Below are 19,297 nucleotides of genomic sequence, written 5' to 3' on the forward strand. Positions count from 1 at the left end.
GCCAAGGTTAGCAAAAAATGATCAATACTTCAATCTCAATAAACTATTTCAATAATAGTTAATTCAAATGGAAACAGAGTCTGAAAATCTCTGCTCAGCGACCTGTGACATCCTGTCATGTTGGTTAGATGCCAATAATCCATCATTGTAATAATGGATATGAACACGTGTGAAGCTATAGGAATGTGGAGGGGGGAAGTGAAGGTGGGGAAGGAATAGAGAATCACAAGCTCAGGTTCATTCTTTAAATTCTAATCAATACAATACATATTACTGTATGAAATAAACCTATAACAGGGAATACTGAGAGGAGAGGGAATCATACATAATTAATTTCATTTGACAAATACTCATTGATTCTAGAAATATTAATGTCCTTGCTTGCACATGATACTGTAATGCAATCCAGCCATATGTAAGTATTTAATTTTGCATTAAGATGAAGTCTTGTTTGCTTGTTAAAAATATGATCTTGGCTGCAAGGAAACAGCTCTTCATTTGATTGGAAATTTAAAGTTAAAATAAATCAAACCATCAGCTTACTCTTGGGTCAATAACAAGACCATTTAAAAACTACTCTTAATTTATAAGATGCACTTCAAGGAAAACAGAAAGGATAAGGGAGCTCCTGATGCAGTAGTGGAGATGCTGGGGTCAGCCCTACTGCTGTTCAGGTTTGACACCTCAAGGTCAGCTGGTCAAAGAAGAAGGGAGAGTTTTTGGAGTACAATGCGGTTCCACATAGATTTCATCAAGGGCCCTTGTTATGTTTCCCCTTAGGATTCCCCTGATTTGAAAGTTTTGTTTACTAAGCAGCATTTAATTATGTAACAATGTATTTTCTTATTTTGTATAACCCACTCTCAGAGCTTCTAATTTTCATGCAATAAATCATGTAACTGATAAAATTTCAGCTCCAAAACACACACGTAAAGTTTTAGTTGGCCTGAACAGTCACAACACAAGGGCAGAGTACAATTTAGCAGTGCACATGATCTCAGTCACCATGTCCAAGGACCATCCTAACCTTACTGCCCAACAAATACCTCATAAAATAGATAACATAACATAAAGGAGGAGGGACCAACACCTCTGAGATTTATTATCCCTTCCTTCCTCTGTCTCTAGATATAATCAAATTAGTTCTTAAATAATGGCATATATCCAATCTTCAAAACTTCACTTAGACAGCATATATGCTACCTATTATTTCACTGAGAAAATTCTTCCCCAAATCTACATTAGACTTAATTGGAGGTAGAAAATTCACTACTGTTTTCAAACACCTAGAGGCTAGAATACATAGCCAAAAAGCTGACAACTTGAATCTTAGCCTGAATAACGTACATATAGGAAAAATATAAAAATGATCCTAAGCGCTTGTTGGCTAATTGACCTAGCATGACTTAAGTCCTAAGAGTTAAATATTACTTCATTTCTGGACCCAAAGCTTAAGTTACTCCAGCAAACTGTGAGGAAGGAGCAAAGAACCTGAGTGACTGGCCTTCCTTCATTATCACAGTGTTTCCAAAGTAACCAGGGCTGTTAATTACTTTCATTTTAATGTGACATAATAGCCAAGAAAAGAGAACAGTAACTAGTATGTTGGGTTAATGGATACTAAGTACTCAAAGGTTTAACATTTGCAAGAAAATTAATCATTTGAATACATACCCTCAGTTTAAAAAATCCTATTTTTCTAGGTTAATGTTCTAAAACAATCATGCAGCCTCTATATTACACTGTATCTAAAACTAGCTAGATATGGGAAGGACTCAATTAAAGGGCCTTACTAAAACCTGCTTGAAAAAACCTCCACTTGCCTCTTCCATTTCAGGCACCATGTATAAAGCATCTACGCTATCCTTAGGACTATGCAGGGTACACTAGAAAAATAGAAGGAAACACAATGGACTCTGCTTGACCTTGAGAAACAACACTGCCTGGGGGGAAAAGAGAGTGAAAGGAAGAGGTGCTGTGAAGAGGTGCTCTGCTACTGAATGGTCACAGGAAAGTGAGCCCTGGCTCTCTCCAGTGGTCAATAGGCTTACCACTATACCAGCTGTCCTGAAGCAATTATAAAGTAAACTACAGCAACACAGAGGAATGTTGTGAAACTTTTAAAAAATCATTGTAAGATAATATGCAAGATATAATAATCATACTATTGAGACAACTAGAGAAGAGAAGAAAATACAGAAAAGTATACTACATATAACGCAGAACTTCTTGAAGCTAATTCAACACAACTCTAATTCTGTGAGATGTTTATAGCTATATCTCGGAAAAAGAATCCCATGGCCAAGTAAGCACAGGAAGCACAAGGCTTAATGCTTTTTCTGTTATCCGTACTACTATTAACCAGCAGCTAACATTTAGTGCCAGTCACAGTGGTAAGCCTTTTCTATGGAACATCTCATTTAACCTCACAACAACTTTGTAAGACAGCCTTTATTATTACCCCCATTTTGCACATGGGGAAACTGAGCCAGAAGACATTATATAACCTTCCCAAGATCACACAGTAGCAGATACAGAACTCAAACTCAGAGGCCCCACACTTAACCAAACACATAACTGTTCTCTCTTTCTCAAAGACTTTGAAATTCACTGTGGCTCTCTCAGAGAGGAACAGAACATGGGTCTTTCCTGAATTAATTTTTTCTGGAAGAACTTGTAGCACGGTGGTAAATGGAGCAATAATGAAAGTGCACTCATTTCTTTTTCCTAAATTGTTCTTCATCCTAGGCTTGAGCTGTATTTTAATCTAAGGTATGTCTTTTATTATTTATTTCACCCAAATTAGTAATCCAAGGAATGGGGGACATACACAGACTCCACACTAGGTTCAAATGCCTGGGCCCAGAATTTCATATTGCACAATTGGGAGAACATCTAGACTTGGGGGATGAAAATGTGATTGACAACTGAGTAATATATACTGCAGTTTTCCCTTGAAAATCACAATATCCCATCAAGTAGAACAAATATGACTAAAATATTAAACTTTTGCTTTGCATTTAATTTGCTTTACTATACTTTATAAAAAAAAATTTAAATTGGCCCATTGGCAGTTTTGTCACCAATGAGTGGATTTTTCCAGTATTTTCTTCATCTAGTTTATGTAGCATGGCCTGTAATATAACCATTTTGTTTAAAAAAATCACAATTTTTATAGTCAACACCATTAAGGTAAACTTAGTGTAGGAGGAAGTCAATTATAACACATTTATAGAGACTTTAAAGTGGATTTTCATTTCTGATGATTACACCATTTCTTTGTGCTGAACTTAAAGCCAGGAACATAAGAGCAACATACATTGAAGCCCAGGAAGAAATGAAGGCTAGTGATCAATGACAAGTAGTGATGCGACTTGGTATCTTCGTGTCCTTTCCCCTTAAGAAGCACCTACTAGGTCCTAGGCAATAACTGAAATGTCTTCTTTCCATAAGAAATCAATGACACAAAATAAAGTACTAAAATGATCTTGATACTGCCACTCACCCTCCATAAACAGCCTCTCTCAAAAAAATTAAATCTTACAACATGCACACTGAGCCAAAGAAATGGTAGTTAAACGAACTCTTAGGATAAGTTGCTAATGTCACTGCAGCAGTCCAGCATAGAGAACCTGGGTGAAGGACATGTGGGAGGATGCTTCCTTGAATATGGTAACCCTAATAAAAGGAGAAGTACTGGACATGTTTCTTGCTAAAAACAACATAAACCAGGCAAATGGGGTACAGGGTGTTAAATTTGCCAAAATGAAAAGAGTTCTGCAGCTGGACAGTGGTGATGGGTGCACAGCAATGTGAGTGTACTTAACACCACTGAACTGTAGACTTAAAAATAACTGTGATGGTTGGCCCTGGCTGGTTGGCTCAGTGGTAGAGCGTCAGCCTGGTGTGCAGGAGTCCCGGGTTTGATTCCCGGCCAGGGCACACATGAGAGGCGCCATCTGCTTCTCCACCCCTCCCCCTCTTTTTCCTCTCTGTCTCTCTCTTCCCCTCCCGCAGCCAAGGCTCCATTGGAGCAAAGATGGCCCAGGCGCTGAGGGTGGCTCTGTGGCTTCTGCCTCAGGTGCTAGAATGGCTCTGGTTGCAACAGAGCAGTACCCCGGATGGGCAGAGCATCACCCCCTGGTGGGCATGCCGGGTGGATCCCGGTCGGGCGCATGCGGGAGTCTGTCTGACTGTCTCTCCCTGTTTCCAACTTCAGAAAAAATATTTATTTATTTATTTATTTATTTATTTATTTATTTACCTATGCTGGCACAGTGGTTAAAACCTTGACCTGGAAAGCTGAGGTCACAGATTTGAAACTCCAGGCTTGCCCAGTCAAGGCATATATGAGAATTGATGCTTCCTGCTCCTCTCTCCTTCTCTCTCTCTCTCTCTATCTCTCTTCTCTAAAATGAATAAATAAAATAATTAAAAATAACTGTGATGGTGTATTATGTTATATATATTTTATCACAATAAAAATAATATTTTTAAAAATACTAACATCATTTTGTTATAATTTTTTCCTTCCTGGGTAGACATGTTACCTCTATTTCTCTGTATCTCCCCTTTTTAATATAAACCTGTGATTTAAGATAAAAGATAAGAATTTTAGCATTAGAATATTATTTCTAATAAAAATTATTTGCTGGGGTTGGGTGGTCTTCTATTTTCTCCCTTCTAGAACAAACTAGGATAGTAAATTCATAATAGGCCTTCAATGAAAAAATATGAACATTCAAGACAGTTACACATTTGGTGGAACAGCACAAACAAGAAAAGGGTTAGGAGTCTAAGGAAATGTTTTTGGATTCCATTTGAAGCCAATAAAAGGAATCCAAAGAGTTGCTAGAAATCTTTCTTGTGTTACTGTATCTGGCTATCAGCATGAACGCATTAAAGAGAAAGGTTGAGGCTTTGAAAACAGCTCCCTTCAGGGAACTCAAGAGAAGAAAATTGGAGAGTACATGTTCCTTCTTTCCTTTCCAAAGGTACCAAGAACCTTTGGAACAGGGTAAAATTCAATTCTGCTAAGAATAAGGGGAAGAGTAAAATGAAGAGATGCTATTTGTGCAGTACTGGGGGCTGCATGGGAAGGAATGCTAGCATGATCCAGGGAAGCCACGAGTAACCTGAAACTCATTAAACACACTAGCCATCAAATATTTTATAGGCAAGACCCAAGGACTATATAGGAAATATGTCACTACTTAATTTTATGAATAGCCTAGTGGAAGCACTTAACATTCAGACCAACTATTCACAGTACCCAGTCACCTGTAGGAAAAAATATTCCAAATATGTAAACAAATTCTTATAGGACAGTATTCAGAAGAAGGAACTCACATCCTGGATCTATCTGCAGAGGAGACTGAAGCTCTGGGTGGAGGACTGGAGCAGATGACTTCAAAGGAGCTTCTAACGCTGATAAATCTAATTCTATGCCAAAGCTGCATCTACATGTGGAGGTTGTTCTGCGATTTTAGGCTGTGCCCTTCATGGTCACAGGGCAACAGGGCAATTTTTATCTGTATTCACGTGGTTAGCTAGAACTTAAAATTCTAAGAACATTAGTAACCAATTAGAAAACAAATTATTTTGCAACTTTGAAAATATATATTAATATCAATGGTAAAATATCTAAGATAAAAACACAATCATAACGTGATGCAGGGTTAGCGTATATCCAGGGAAGAGCTCTCTGGAGGAAAGCTTTATTAATCCCTCAGGGCTTTCATAGAGAGTATGGATTTTTTAATTCTCGGTGGAATATTTTTCATACACCATTGCAGACTATTAAGTACCAGATATTACATTATGTAGTTTAAACTTTGCACTATTGCATGAGAAAGACTTCCCTGTCAAGAGAACTATTTTCTATGGTTACTATTTTTTAATATGAAAATGAACATTCCCTTAGGGAGTGCAACTGAAAATTTGGGAGAATTTTATAACAACATATTCATCAATGTGTAGAAATTCTCTCAGGGGAGTAAGGGGAGGAGAGAAGAAAATACAACAGGAAAAAGGCTTTTTAATAACTTATAGTGTCAGCACAGGGCACAGCAGAGGTATTTATAAGGGCTGTCTTCCACTGGGCAGAGCTGTAAACAGGCAGGAGACTAGCACTGGGTGCTGGCAAGTTTAAAAAAAAAAAACCAGGGTGTTAAAGAGCGAAGGAAGAAAATGCATTAAACTTCAGGCCAGTTAAATGGCTAATGGTGGACTATTAACAGCTCACCCAGGAGAGATGCAGCCTCAGAAATATTTAAAAGGCAATATAAATGCACTTTTCCAAGCAATTCCTGAGAAAATAAATGCCTTGCAGAATTTTGGGGTCAAATGTGGAAATAAAATCTAAGCACTGGTGGTCATTTAAAAATCTTTGCCAAGGAGAACTTGGATACACATGTGACAAAAGTGGATAGAAAGTTTAAACAAAATTGACTACTCACTTGTAGACTGTGCCTCCGTTGCCATGACCAAGAGTGTCTCGATACCGTATGTCTTGTTCATTCATCTCCACAAGAAAGAAAGAAAAACAAAAAAGGTGTCATGCTATGGATGGAAATGTCAAGGAAAAGCAACTCTGGGCCATAAACAACAAGCAGTCTGGGTCATTTCAAGTTCAGCTGCAAGAACGAGAAGATCAATACAACATTTGCTGTCCAATTTATAAAAGACGATACCAAGGGACAAAGTGATGGAAAGTTTAATGACAATTTGTTTGCCTGGGTCATTTCATTAAAGTTTGATAAAAGGTGTCAAAATGGAATGATATAACATAGCTCAAAAGGGTCAGGTCAGAGATACTGATAAGAACACAGTCTCCAGTACTACAGATAACCAATGTCAAATAGTGCTGCACATAACCAAAGTCAAACTTGGGGAGACAACACACACACCCCAGTAACCTAATACATGATCTGTAAGTAAATGAGCCCCTGAAAACTCTTCAGGTGACCCTACAATTAACATTAAACAAACTGAATAATGTTAATGATTTTCCTAGAGTAGACACAGCTTTTCTCTGGAAATGATAAATTAGTATACAGCAATAACTGGGTAGGAATCACATTATGCTGATGGAAAAGTGCCAAATCAATGCACTTCAAAATGCACATATAGTCAAATATTATAATGCATAAAGGGAAAACATATAAGCGTGTGATTCTTATAAATTAAAGTCATTTCCATAATTTTATAGAACAGCAAACACAGTTTCCTAGGTTCTATAAAACCATTATTACCACAAATACGCCTCTCATTTGTAACACAAACAGTAGTGAATTATTTTAACACCAACAAAGTAATGTTTTAGAGTTTTAAAGAACTCCCTAAATAATTATTTATCAAATGACTTTAACACTAGTCAGATTATACAGTACTTGATGTATTCAGTAATTTTCTACACACTGGTCCAGTTGCTTAAAAATTACCTGCCAACCTCAGTCACTAAGTGGCTTCAATAAAGGTGTTATTTTCCATATAGCTAAAGCTTGGGATAAGCCATACTAAGCCCTGAAAAAAAAAAAATCAATTTCCAGGGAATTGCACTGCCTTGCATGGGCAAAAAATGGATGGAGTTTTTAATTCAATATCACTTGAAAAAAAAAATAGTTTGCTTTCAGACCATTATAGTAAAGCTTAACTATTTCGCTGTACTCTAAACTTCACCAATTGAATAAAGCAAGGTTTCATTTATCAAGGGAAATATTTTTCTTCTGTACATTTCTGAGGCTGAAGCTTCCGAGGGCTGTGATAATTAGGAGTACAGTGCAGGAAGAGAAACAGCTTCCTTTCCAAGCAGTTTTGCCAATCCTAAAAGAATACTGACAGACTAATATGTGAAGGCCAATTCTGCACCCAATTTAATTGTAGTAAAACCTGATGGATGCAATTTGCAATTAGCTTATTACTATATTTAGGGTCAGTGGAAAAACGACAGACAAGTCAGACAAACTGGTAACTATTTCCCCATTTCAGGAAAATTCTGTTCTTCACTACTTTTATATTACTAACACTGAAACAACAACAACCATATTTTAACCTGTGTAAAGATGTGGCATGAAGAAAAGAAATCATTATTTTAGATCCCTGGTCGGCAAACTGTGGCTCATGAGTCACATGCGGCTCTTTGGCCCCTTGAGTGTGGCTTTTCCACAAAATACCACATGCGGGCGGTACCTCGATAAGAAATGTACCTACCTATATAGTTTAAGTTTAAAAAATTTGGCTCTCAAAAGAAATTTCAATCGTTGTACTGTTGATATTTGCCTCTGTTGACTAATGAGTTTGCCCACCACTGTTCCAGACAAAATGATAAATTTTAAGACAGCATTTAAAAAATAGCACATAAAGCAACTTGAGGTCCTAAACTAGCAAAGTTATTGTGTTTCCTTTGATGCATGGATGAAGGATACACATGTAAATAGCAGTGTCTACTCATGGGTACAAATATGCTAATTCCTTATTCCTTTAAGATATTTCTCTAGGTAGTCTATACCAGTGGTTTTTAACTGCCAGAGAGTTAACCACCCTGATGTTGTATGAAAACTATACAGTCTATAATCATTGGGTCTGTAATCTTCATCCTTCAGGGTGGTTAACTCTTTCACAGTCTGGCATGAAATTTCTGACGAACCAGCAACAGTCTGCAAACCGGCAGTTGAGAAACACTGGTCTACATGACTCTAACAATCTAATCTGTATCATTAACTTGCTTAACAAGGTGCACACTCTTCATGGCTTGAAGTAAATTTGTAGAAGTAAATTTCACTCAAGCCTACAAATTCTAAATTAGTGGCACTGAGATTTAAGAGTAAACAGGCTGTAGTTATGGAGGATATAGGAGCTGGGCTCTAGAAGGCCACATCAGTGGTCATATTCCCCTCTACTTCCATCACTCCATCAGGGCCTTCCAGGTAAAAGGACCAGTAGTTTCCTTTCAAAAAAATACACACACCAAGATATATTGATATTACACAGTCCATACTACACTGGGATAGACCTAGGACTGTGGGGGGCATTTGATTTTGTGGTATTTTATTGAAGGAAGAGTAGGCAAAGGAGTAAGTACGAAATGTCTCTGAAAAGACTCAACCATTACAATCCTGACATCACAGTCTTTTACCCACTAGGTTGAAAGAAGAAGAGCAGGCACCCACTCAGCACTCCCAACACTCCAACCTAAGCAGGAATGGTAGGCACCCAACACAGTCAGAAGATAGGAAATGTTGTATGTTATGTGTGTGTGTGTGTCTGTGTGTGCACAAGCACGCATATGTGCTAAGCACTTCGCAAGCAAATTCAAGGATGGGATCGGCATCCCTCAGATAATGAGGAAGACGGTATATGATGCATAAAGATAAAAATAGTTTTGAACAAGTTCTAGAACAATGTCACTTAAAAAAACAGTATCCATTAAAAAATGGGTAAAGTGTTTCTACAATGTTTTAAAGTTTTACAGACAGGTTCCTGGCCTGTGAACTCATTGATAAATTTTTCTATTCTAAAATATCACATTCTTTTTCTTTTTGCTTATTTGAATTTTTTAATTTTATATAATATACAAATATCATTGATGTTAAATAAAGTTTCACAAAGGAAAACTACTAGAACCAATTAGTAGAAACAAAATTTTCAGAATTTCATAACTCTGATCAAAATGTATTATTTTCATTGACCTGAGCGATATGAAAAATCATTAAAGGGATCAAGAAACAATATTTTAGCCTTATTAGCATAGACCAGTGTGCCACGGCACACTAGTATACCGTGAGACATGGTCAGGTATGCCATAGGGAAATTAAACATGGGTCCCCGAACTACGGCCCGCGGGCTGGATACGGCCCACGGAGGCTATTTATCTGGCCCACCGCCAGCCGCCTCCATCCGAACATAAACATTCCCCTCACAATCCCTTTAGCTATCAGCGACAGGAAGAGTAGAGGCACAGGGAATGCTCACTGGCCAATCACCTTCTAGGATTCATCCCGACCACTAGCAATGAACCAATAGTAGGCCACCTCTCATCCACACCCAGGAAGGTCCCCGCTCGGGCTGCCGCGCACTTGTCATTGTGTGGCCGCGGCGAGTAGTTGAAGCTGCTACTCCTCTCCATGGTCCTGATTTCTAATCCTGGTCAGGACTGAAGGTAAAGGTTGCCACCACTAGATGAAGCCTCAGCCTCAGCTGGTTATGTCTATCCTGATGGTGTATATAAATATTTGACCTTTTTCTTTTTAAAAGAGGCCCCCGCAGAGGGTGATATACAATGCATCACAATGTTATCTAACTTTAAAGCTAAAGTTTGCTGATCTTCCTTTGGACAGTTTTTGGTTATCTGTTGCCAAGGAGTTCCCCATTCTGGCCAACAAAGCTATTTTGACATTGCTCCTGTTTTCAACCACATATCTATGTGAGCTGAGCTTCTCAAGCTTGACTGCGATAAAAACTAAAAACAGAGAGAGACTGAGAACTGTTGAGGAAGAGCTTCATGTGTATCTTTCTACCATTCCTGCCAGGATACCCTTTTGTGTTCATAGAAACAGGCCCAGGTTTCACACTAAGTGAGTATAAATACATTTAGAAACTGTATTATTAACTATATGTATAATATGTACTGTGTTAGAGTGTCATTTTGTGTCATTTTGGTAGGTGGTGTGCCCCAGGATTTTGTAAATGTAAAAAATGTGCCGCGGCTCAAAAAAGGTTGAAAATCACTGGCATGGACAAGTATATTAATCCAACTTTTAAAAATGAAGCATAGGAAGAATGCACATTACAATGAAAAGGGGGGGTTTAAAAACCACAGAGTACAATGTTTAAATTGATAGGACCAGATATCATAAAAATCACAGAATTTTACAGTATTTTAAGCATTTATCCCAATTCACATAGGTCAGATAACTAATCAATAACAACTAGTCAAGACTAGAATTCAGTCTTTCATATGCTCCGCTCGAGGCCCTATCTTAGCAGTTTATCTCATGTGTGAGTACAGAGCAGTGGTAGTCAACCTGATCCCAACTGCCCGCTAGTGGGCACTCCAGCTTTCATGGTGAGCGGTAGCGGAGCAAAGTATAAATAAAAAGATAGATTTAACTATAGTAAGTTGTTTTAGAAAGATTTATTCTGCCAAACTTAGCAAAAATCCGACATAAAGTACTTGGTAAGTTATTATTATATGCTTTAACTTGCTATAACTCTGCTTTATAAATTTTATAAAGTAAAGTTACTTCCCTACTTTATAAATCACCATTACTGTGGAACTGGTGGGCAGTTAGAAAATTTTACTACTAACAGAGATACAAAAGTGGGCGGTAGGTATAAAAAGGTTGACTACCCTTGGTATAGAGGGATGACCTCTCCATCCATGGGCATGGGCACACAAGGAAAATCAACTGACGGGCACTCACAGGTGAAAAGCAATTTCATTAGTTATGGTAGTTGTTTTTAAGAAAAAAAACTTTTAAAATCACATAACTCATTACATAGAAACGAGGTGAAATAAAATTTTTATTCAATAAAGATACCAAAATAAGTTTTAAATATAACTCAGTTCCCTTGTTTTGACTAAAAAAAGCAAATAAAAGGCAGAATAACAGATGTGAAGGTGGAAGAAGAAAAAGCCATGAGAGCTATGATTACATGTCACCTGCCAAGACAGCAAATGACCTGGGAGAGATGACTGGCACTGGGCTCTGCTCCGGCTGAAAGAGGCAGGTGCCGTGACAGAGAGGAAGACGTGACAACCCAGGGCGGAAAGGCTGTGTGGGTGCGTGGCGGTGGCGTGTCGTCTGGACTTACATACACGGTCTCATTTATGTTTCCGTCTCCATGTGGGAGCTAAGATGAACTGTAAGAATCTAAGAGCTTTATATGTTGGTGAGAATTAGTTTTTAAAGCTAACTTTATGTTACAATACCTAGTTTTCTTCCTCTACTTTTTTTCCCAAAAACACAAAAGTTTTTCTAAAGGCATTTGAAGTTCTCAAAATACCAGCCAAACAGGCAGTAGGATCAGAATTAGTTCCAGACTTGTGACTTCTCAGTACATTTATACTTGATTTATTAAGAATAAGAAAATACTGTGACAAAATCTCCTTTCAAATCTAAAACATAAAAAAAGAAGAAAAACAACTTCAGAAATGGAAAGGTCAAAGTTACACATACTTGGAGTAACTCTCCTTTTAAAATGCTTTAGATTGACCTATTGGGCCATTTCTAATGTCTCAAATCAAGTGCCAAGGTTAAACAGATGTTACCACACTAAAGCTGAAGTGGAAAAACACATTCAGAAAACATAATTGGTACTGATTTACAGTTCTAAATAAAACATGCCAAAAATACCTTACAATTTTTTAAGCTAGAAAAAAAGAGTCCTCTATTTAAGCAGTAACAGAAAAATGGTATCTCTATTTCCAAAGACTAAATGTTAAACTTTTTAAAAAGTGCTTGATTTAATATGATATTAATGAAATTAATGGGAAAAAATGAAATGGAATTCAATTATGGATTGGCAAAGAAAATATTCTTTGTTTATTGTCTGCTTGTGTTAATAAGAATCAGTACCTATCGCTTATAAATCATTAAAATAAAAATGCTCAATTAATCCTTATTTTATATGTAAAGGTCTGACAGAAACTAGTCCTATCCCTAGACCTTTGCTTCACAAATCGAAGCAATAATGGTTTCAGAAAGCAGTCACACTCCATGAGCAGACAATTGGAGAGATTTAGTAAATCCCACTTTATAGAGCAGAGACTAATCGGAAAACACAAGCCAGTCAAATGTTTCTTATGAACTGTTGACACTATATCAATGCTGAATCAATTGGTGGCATTTACTCTGAGTGACAGAAAAGAAATAAATATTTATATCACATAACCTATATCAATGAACCCAGGCAGAAAGCTATTTCTAACCTGTCAATATTTGATTATCTTGAAGAATCATGTCCCTTTCTTTTAATGATTAATATGAATTCCTTATTAAATCTAAGTGGAGGCTAGTGGAAAGGCAAATCATTATTAATGCTTGAGAGCATAAACCACTAAAATAAAAAAAAACTATGCTCAAGTGTTAAAGTATCGTTAAATGTGACTTACATCTTCCATATCAAATGGTGTCAGTGTTCAGCCCAGAAATTTACTGACGCCTACAGCTGTGCACATTACCTCATGCAATGCAATCTCGCTCACTCTTTAGTTACCTTATGGCACAGAGGAACTGAGGAATTAGGAAAAGAAGGAGGTATTTTTGAAGACTTTCAATAGTGGGGAGGGGGTAGTTTAGTTTGTTTTTGTGAATGAAAGTAAATATAGAAAAGGCTAATCCTTTAAAGAAAGAAAATATAACATTCCCAAGGGAAAGCAATAAATAATCTTTAAGTGTCAAAAATCACTGCCATTACAATCTTCTACCATGGAGAATCTCATCACTGAGACCACTAAGATATTTATGATACTAGGTTTGTTGTCAAACCACTAGGAACATTTCAGAATATTTATTTTTGCAGTAGAGATCAACTTTTTCATTTTTGAAAGGGGAATCTATGACAGGTTATTTTCCATTGTCTGCGTTGAACAAATGTAGTTAAAGCTTCTTAATTTATGTCAATTTTGAAATATCTTTTCCAGCTGAAGAACACAAGTGGCTCATACATAAATTACAATTAGTAACAAGATGCTGAAGATACATAAATATCCCAGGCTTAATATTTGTTTTTCATCAGTTTTGTCTCCTACTGGGTCTGAATACATACAGGGCACCTGAGGGACATAAATGTGAACCTCAATCTAAAACAAACCTTTGACTGCTTGAACTTAAGAATATCAGACAAATACGACTTAAAATTCTGAGGCTGTGAAGATTATACATATAACACCAGATTCTCTTTAGCTGCATATACAACATATAAGAACTAGAATTCATTCACACACTCTGGATGATGATCAGATATCAAAACCAGATCAACTTACTGTATCTAACTGTATTCAAGAGATTGTGTGCTAAGTAAGGAAGGCTTCCAGAAGCGCCACCATACAGTCACCGTTTTGTGGCACATGCATCCATTAGGCCACAAAGTTACAGGTGATACTAAAGGAGAAGCACAAGGACCCAGCTTTGTCTTCTTGACATGCTCCACTACAAGTACTTGATTCATGAAATGCCAATGAGGCTTGGAGAGGTCAGCATGTGAAGGCACTGAATAAGCATCTGAGATAATTAAGATTTCAGCCTTCGAAACATGGACGGGAAGTGAACAGCAGTTAAGAAAATCAATAAGAGTCTTTTATTTGCAGTGACACAGATGTCTCAGTCAATAGAGCCTAATAGGCAGGCTTAATCGCAATGGACAGGCGCCTGCCTCCAAGGCTATCAAAGGGCTCCCTCTATAACAAACATTAGAACACATTTATGTTGCTATTGAAGAATCGAGGACCCTGTAGGTAGCTTAATTTACCAGTGTATGTTTAAAAGCACTATACTATTTCAGATGTGTCCATTTACTTGAATCAAAATTAGTGAGAAATAAGTGGCCTGCAGGCCCGTTTGCCCCTCACTGGGTGGGTTAGGTCATGCAGCTTTAAGATGGCCAGTCAACTAGGCAAACCAGGACTCCTAAAGCTTAGGAATTTTAAATGCCAAAGGTCTGCTGCCATTCCGTTTCCTGAAAATCCAGTGTTAGTTTCAGGAGAAAAGAACTGTGCTAAGGTGAGAAAGTAACAGTTTGGTTTATTTTTTCTCCCCAAAGATAATGAAAGAAACAGTCACCTCAGGATACAGGGCCATTTCGACAACCCACGGGTTGACACACTTGTTCAGAACTGATTAACTTTTTTTAAACTGAGATGGCAGCAAGGGTGTGTGCATGGTACTTCAATCTGCCAGGAGTGAAACCCATTAGCACAGTTTGAAAAACGGGCTGCAAATTGTTCTGCCAATCAAATTAAGCCGTGTAATTCATTTATGACAAGAAGACATTCATAGACTCTTTATCTGTTTGTTAAGTTTATGGATACAAAAACTAGACATAATAAGTTACTACTAACTGAAAATATTAATATGTAATGACACCTACCTGGCCATTGGCTAATATTTTTTTCAGTTCAGCAGAAGACTTCTTTAAGCTGGAAAGGGAAGACATAATTTTTAATGGCAAGATTGTTGACACCCTTGAACACCATTGAAAATTCTAGAGTAAAACAGATATATAGGGACTATACTCTTTACATCCTTCTCACTGTATACTATTTTTTCAAAAGTAACTGGCCAAATGGCAAAGGTATTAATAAAGAGACTGGAACCCTGTTAGTATATAATTTAAAGCAATGAGGAAGCCGACAGTCAAAATGAAGCTAGAATACTGATGCAGATTACATCAGTGACCATTTTTGGCTATTAGTTCTGCTGCCTTTGGCAGCCTTTCAGTGGCTATTTCATGTGGACTCTTCCTCTGCTAAATACAAAGTACAATACTTATCAATGCACTCTTGGACTGTTCACAGCACTCAAAGATTACAGAACTTCAAAAGATACAATGGTTTAAATCCTGATCTTTTACTCTAATTAGAGTTACAATTCACTTCCTGGGAAGCAAATCTGTAGTAGAAATAAATCCTGGTCTTCACTAGCTGTGTGTTCCACGATAGGCTACTCATTCTCTCTGAATCTCACCTTCCCAAGTAACTGTCCTCCCTGTTAGTCATCTGTCTTTCATCCCATCACACCTTCCCCAAGACTGAAAGCTCCTTGAGAACACAGGCCACATCTCACTCACCTGTCTATATATTCCACTCTCCTCCTACCCTTGAACCTAGCCCAGTGGCTTGGCATGTGCTAGTGTTTGATAAATAGTCACCATTGGTACTCTCATAAATTATATTATTTGAGAAAAATCTCAGACTTCAAATTTGACCACTTACTATTCCAAGTCGTAATTCTTCTTCTTTCTAAATACTTCTGCTGTGGTCAAATGCAGTCTATGAAGCCTTAGTCTCGACTTTCCCCAGATTTTATAAAACATGACCTCAAACAAGGGTTCTAAACTTTAATAATGTCCTCCCAAGTCTAAGAATCCATGCACTAAAGTGGCAGTTAAGAATTTTGTAGCCTGGAACTAAAGCTGACACATATACCAAAAAATAAACAACTCAGTCCAGTTTAAAAATAATAGCAGCTACCATTTACTGAGTGATGACTATGTGCCAGGCACTTCGCTAAATGCTATTACTTATTATCCTGATTTAATACTTACAATAACTATTCCCCTGTGCATGAGTTTAGGGAAAATGCCGGTGTGGTATATTTATTCTTAATTTATAAAAAACAACAAGGAAGGTACAGACCTTGCACTAAGTCAGTCTCTCTCTCTTAACACAAACACATACTTTCTTTTCCCGGAGAAACATTGAGATCCTTCTATTCCCAAAGATGACTCCTAATTTACTAGTTGCAGTTATTGTTAAAACAAAAATAACCAAACCATGCCCAGGCAATGTTTCTCCACAGAGATTCCATTTTATTATACAATTTGAAATAATAACATTTTGATTCACTACATTTACAAAACACCTTTTTCCAAGAAACAAAGCATGATTCCTTAATACAACTTCATCAATCTTCTAACATCAGAGGTAGATAAATAGAAAGTCTAATCATCCTAATTTTACAGAAATGAAAACCACTATGTTTGGGAAAGGCCTTGCCTTAGCAGTGGGACTTGGATTCTGTAATTATGGCCTAGGAACACCATCAGTACTAGTAAGCTCAGTTTAACAAACAGCCATCCACCTAATGCAAAGATCAATTCAAACTCTGAGAGTAACAGAGGAAGAAGATGATTTCATTCATTATGCCAATATCTGAATACCAACTTTGTCTTATTAAAAAATATATACCATTGGTATTTTCTTTGTGTCCTGTTTACTCGATATTTTCTTTATCTGTATGGTCACAGAGACTTTTAATTTTTTTTTAAAAGCTTAAATGTGATATAACTGTAACCTGATTATGACACTTTAGGAGGGACACTGAAACATCCAAAGATCAATAAAAGGGTGAGAGGGCTAGAAATGTCTTACCAGAAAAGCAGAATGAGTTAAGGCAATTTAATTCAGAGACAAGACTTAAAGGTTATTTTAGTTAATTAGTTCATTCGTTCATTCATTCATTTATTCATGCAAGCATTACTATTTCCTATGTCCCAAACATCATGCCAGGAATTGGGAACTTGACAATGAGGATGTTACAGTCATTGCCCTCAAAGAGCACAGACTCTCCTGGGGACAGAGGCGATTATACTATGACATGCTAACTTCTCCAGTAAGGCATACATGGGGGATTATAGGAATTCACAGAAGGGGCACCTAGTGTAGACCAGGGTAGTAATTAGGGGTGGTTTTTAAAAAAGGAGAACAACTTTGTTCCTCAAAGATGACCAAGGTTAGCCAAACTGAAGGTGGAGGGGGGAGGAACAGAGGGACAAAGCAGGAAAGCTGAAGCAGCAGGTGTGAAAATCCATCAGCGAGAAGAAACGTGGTCCACTTAGGGCACTGCACAGGCATCAGCAGATGTGGAGTGTCAGGTAAAAAGGGGCAGAGCGGCAGGCCAGGGCACTGGAATGGGCAGAGGACACACATGTGAAAGGCCAGTGCTCACCCGCTGTGGAGGGTACTCTTTACCCCAAGACTGCGAGAAGCAGTAAAAGGGGGAATGATGGGTTCAGAGCTCACATTAGCAAGATAATGCTGTGAAGGAGGGACTTCACTGGGCAAGACTGAAGGGAGGAAGCTAGTAGGAAGCTGTAGCAGTGATCTAGAGCCTGAATGACCTTTGCAGCAACAGGGGTGCTGACAAGCAGACAGACTCCAGAGTGACTCAGAAAGCAGAACCTACAAAAGTAGGGATGAACTAGATGTGGGGATGAGGGAGCCCCAGGAGGAGTGTGGGATGACTGGCAGGTCATCTGGAATAAGCAATGCGTAGGTATGGGAGAATTTACTGAGACAGGGAATCTTGGAGAAGTATGTTTAGAGGGGAGACAAGTGGAAGAGTTATCACCTAGATGAAAGAACAGCCCCGTTCTGAGGACTACGCCAAATCTTTATGAGTGAGTTGCAAAGGGAGACAAATCTCAGCTCATGAAAAAGAACATTCTAAGATTTAGCTGCATGAAAATGGAAGGGGCTGTTTTGGCCAATAAAGTGTATTCCTGCCACAGAGATGTTCAGGAAGAGCCTGGTCGATCACCTGACTAGGAGTGGGGAGTCAAGCAAATAAGAAGAGCAGGGTTAGACTGGGACTTCCCCTTCTCATTCTCCACACCGCAGGCAAAGGGTCTTCTATAAACCCAGAGCTGGTCATGGCACTCGCCAGCTGAAAGTCATCTAATGGCTTGCCAGAACAAGAGAGGAAAACTCAAACACAGCCCTGCATGATCTGGCACCCGACAACCTCCTCTCCTCCCATTACTCCTGTTGTTGTCCTCCCTTCTCTACACAACTTCCCCCGACTCAGCACCCCTGCCCGAGTGCCAGCCAAACTTGCCTACCTGCAGAGATGTTGAGCCTCTTCCATGTCAGGGCTTTCACATACATATGCTCTCCCTCCCTCTGAAATGCCCTTTTCTGACTCTTTGTATGGCTCGGTCTTTCCCATTCTTCTGGGGAAGGTCACTCTTCCTCAGAATCCTCCCTGAGCACTCATTCTAAATCTAAATCTAAATATTCCTGCCCAGTCTGCTCTCTCTTCAAAACTTGCATGTTTCCTTTGTAACTAATTATAAAGTATAATTATCTGTATATTTGGATTTTTTTCTGTTTGTATGCCTCTAAGATATCAACCTCTGAAGAACAAGGACCAGGCCCTGGCCGGTTGGCTCAGTGGTAGAGCGTCGGCCTGGCGCGTGGGGGACCCGGGTTCGATTCCCGGCCAGGGCACATAGGAGAAGCACCCATTTGCTTCTCCACCCCCAGCTCCTTCCTCTCTGTCTCTCTCTTCCTCTCCCGCAGCCAAGGCTCCATTGGAGCAAAGAGGGCCCGGGCGCTGAGGATGGCTCCTTGGCCTCTGCCCCAGGCGCTAGAGTGGCTCTGGTCGCGGCAGAGCGACACCCCAGAGGGACAGAGCATCGCCCCCCGGTGGGCAGAGCGTAGCCCCTGGTGGGCGTGCCGGGTGGATCCCGGTCGGGCGCATGCGGGATTCTGTCTGACTGTCTCTCCCGTTTCCAGCTTCAGGAAAAAAAAAAAAAAAAAAGAACAAGGACCACACCAAATTTCTAGTGCGTAGGG

General features: G+C 38.6%; 1 protein-coding gene across 7 annotated transcripts in view; it reads right to left on the bottom strand.

Moving 5' to 3' along the window:
- MAP2K5 (mitogen-activated protein kinase kinase 5) overlaps positions 1-19,297 on the bottom strand; it is a 288,637-nt gene that overhangs the window by 209,236 nt on the left and 60,104 nt on the right. For all 7 annotated transcript variants that reach the window (XR_010731284.1, XR_010731283.1, XM_066276317.1 and 4 more), the window contains exons 7-8: positions 15,091-15,139; positions 6,459-6,523 (exon numbers count right to left, since the gene is read on the bottom strand). Coding sequence is in view for 5 of the 7 variants with exons in the window: in XM_066276317.1 (XP_066132414.1) it covers positions 6,459-6,523; positions 15,091-15,139 (114 nt within the window). In the remaining 2 variants the exon portion in view is untranslated. The remainder of the gene's footprint in view (positions 1-6,458; positions 6,524-15,090; positions 15,140-19,297) is intronic.

Source organism: Saccopteryx bilineata, chromosome 4 (assembly GCF_036850765.1).
Source record: "Saccopteryx bilineata isolate mSacBil1 chromosome 4, mSacBil1_pri_phased_curated, whole genome shotgun sequence".
Taxonomy (NCBI): Eukaryota; Metazoa; Chordata; class Mammalia; order Chiroptera; family Emballonuridae; genus Saccopteryx; species Saccopteryx bilineata.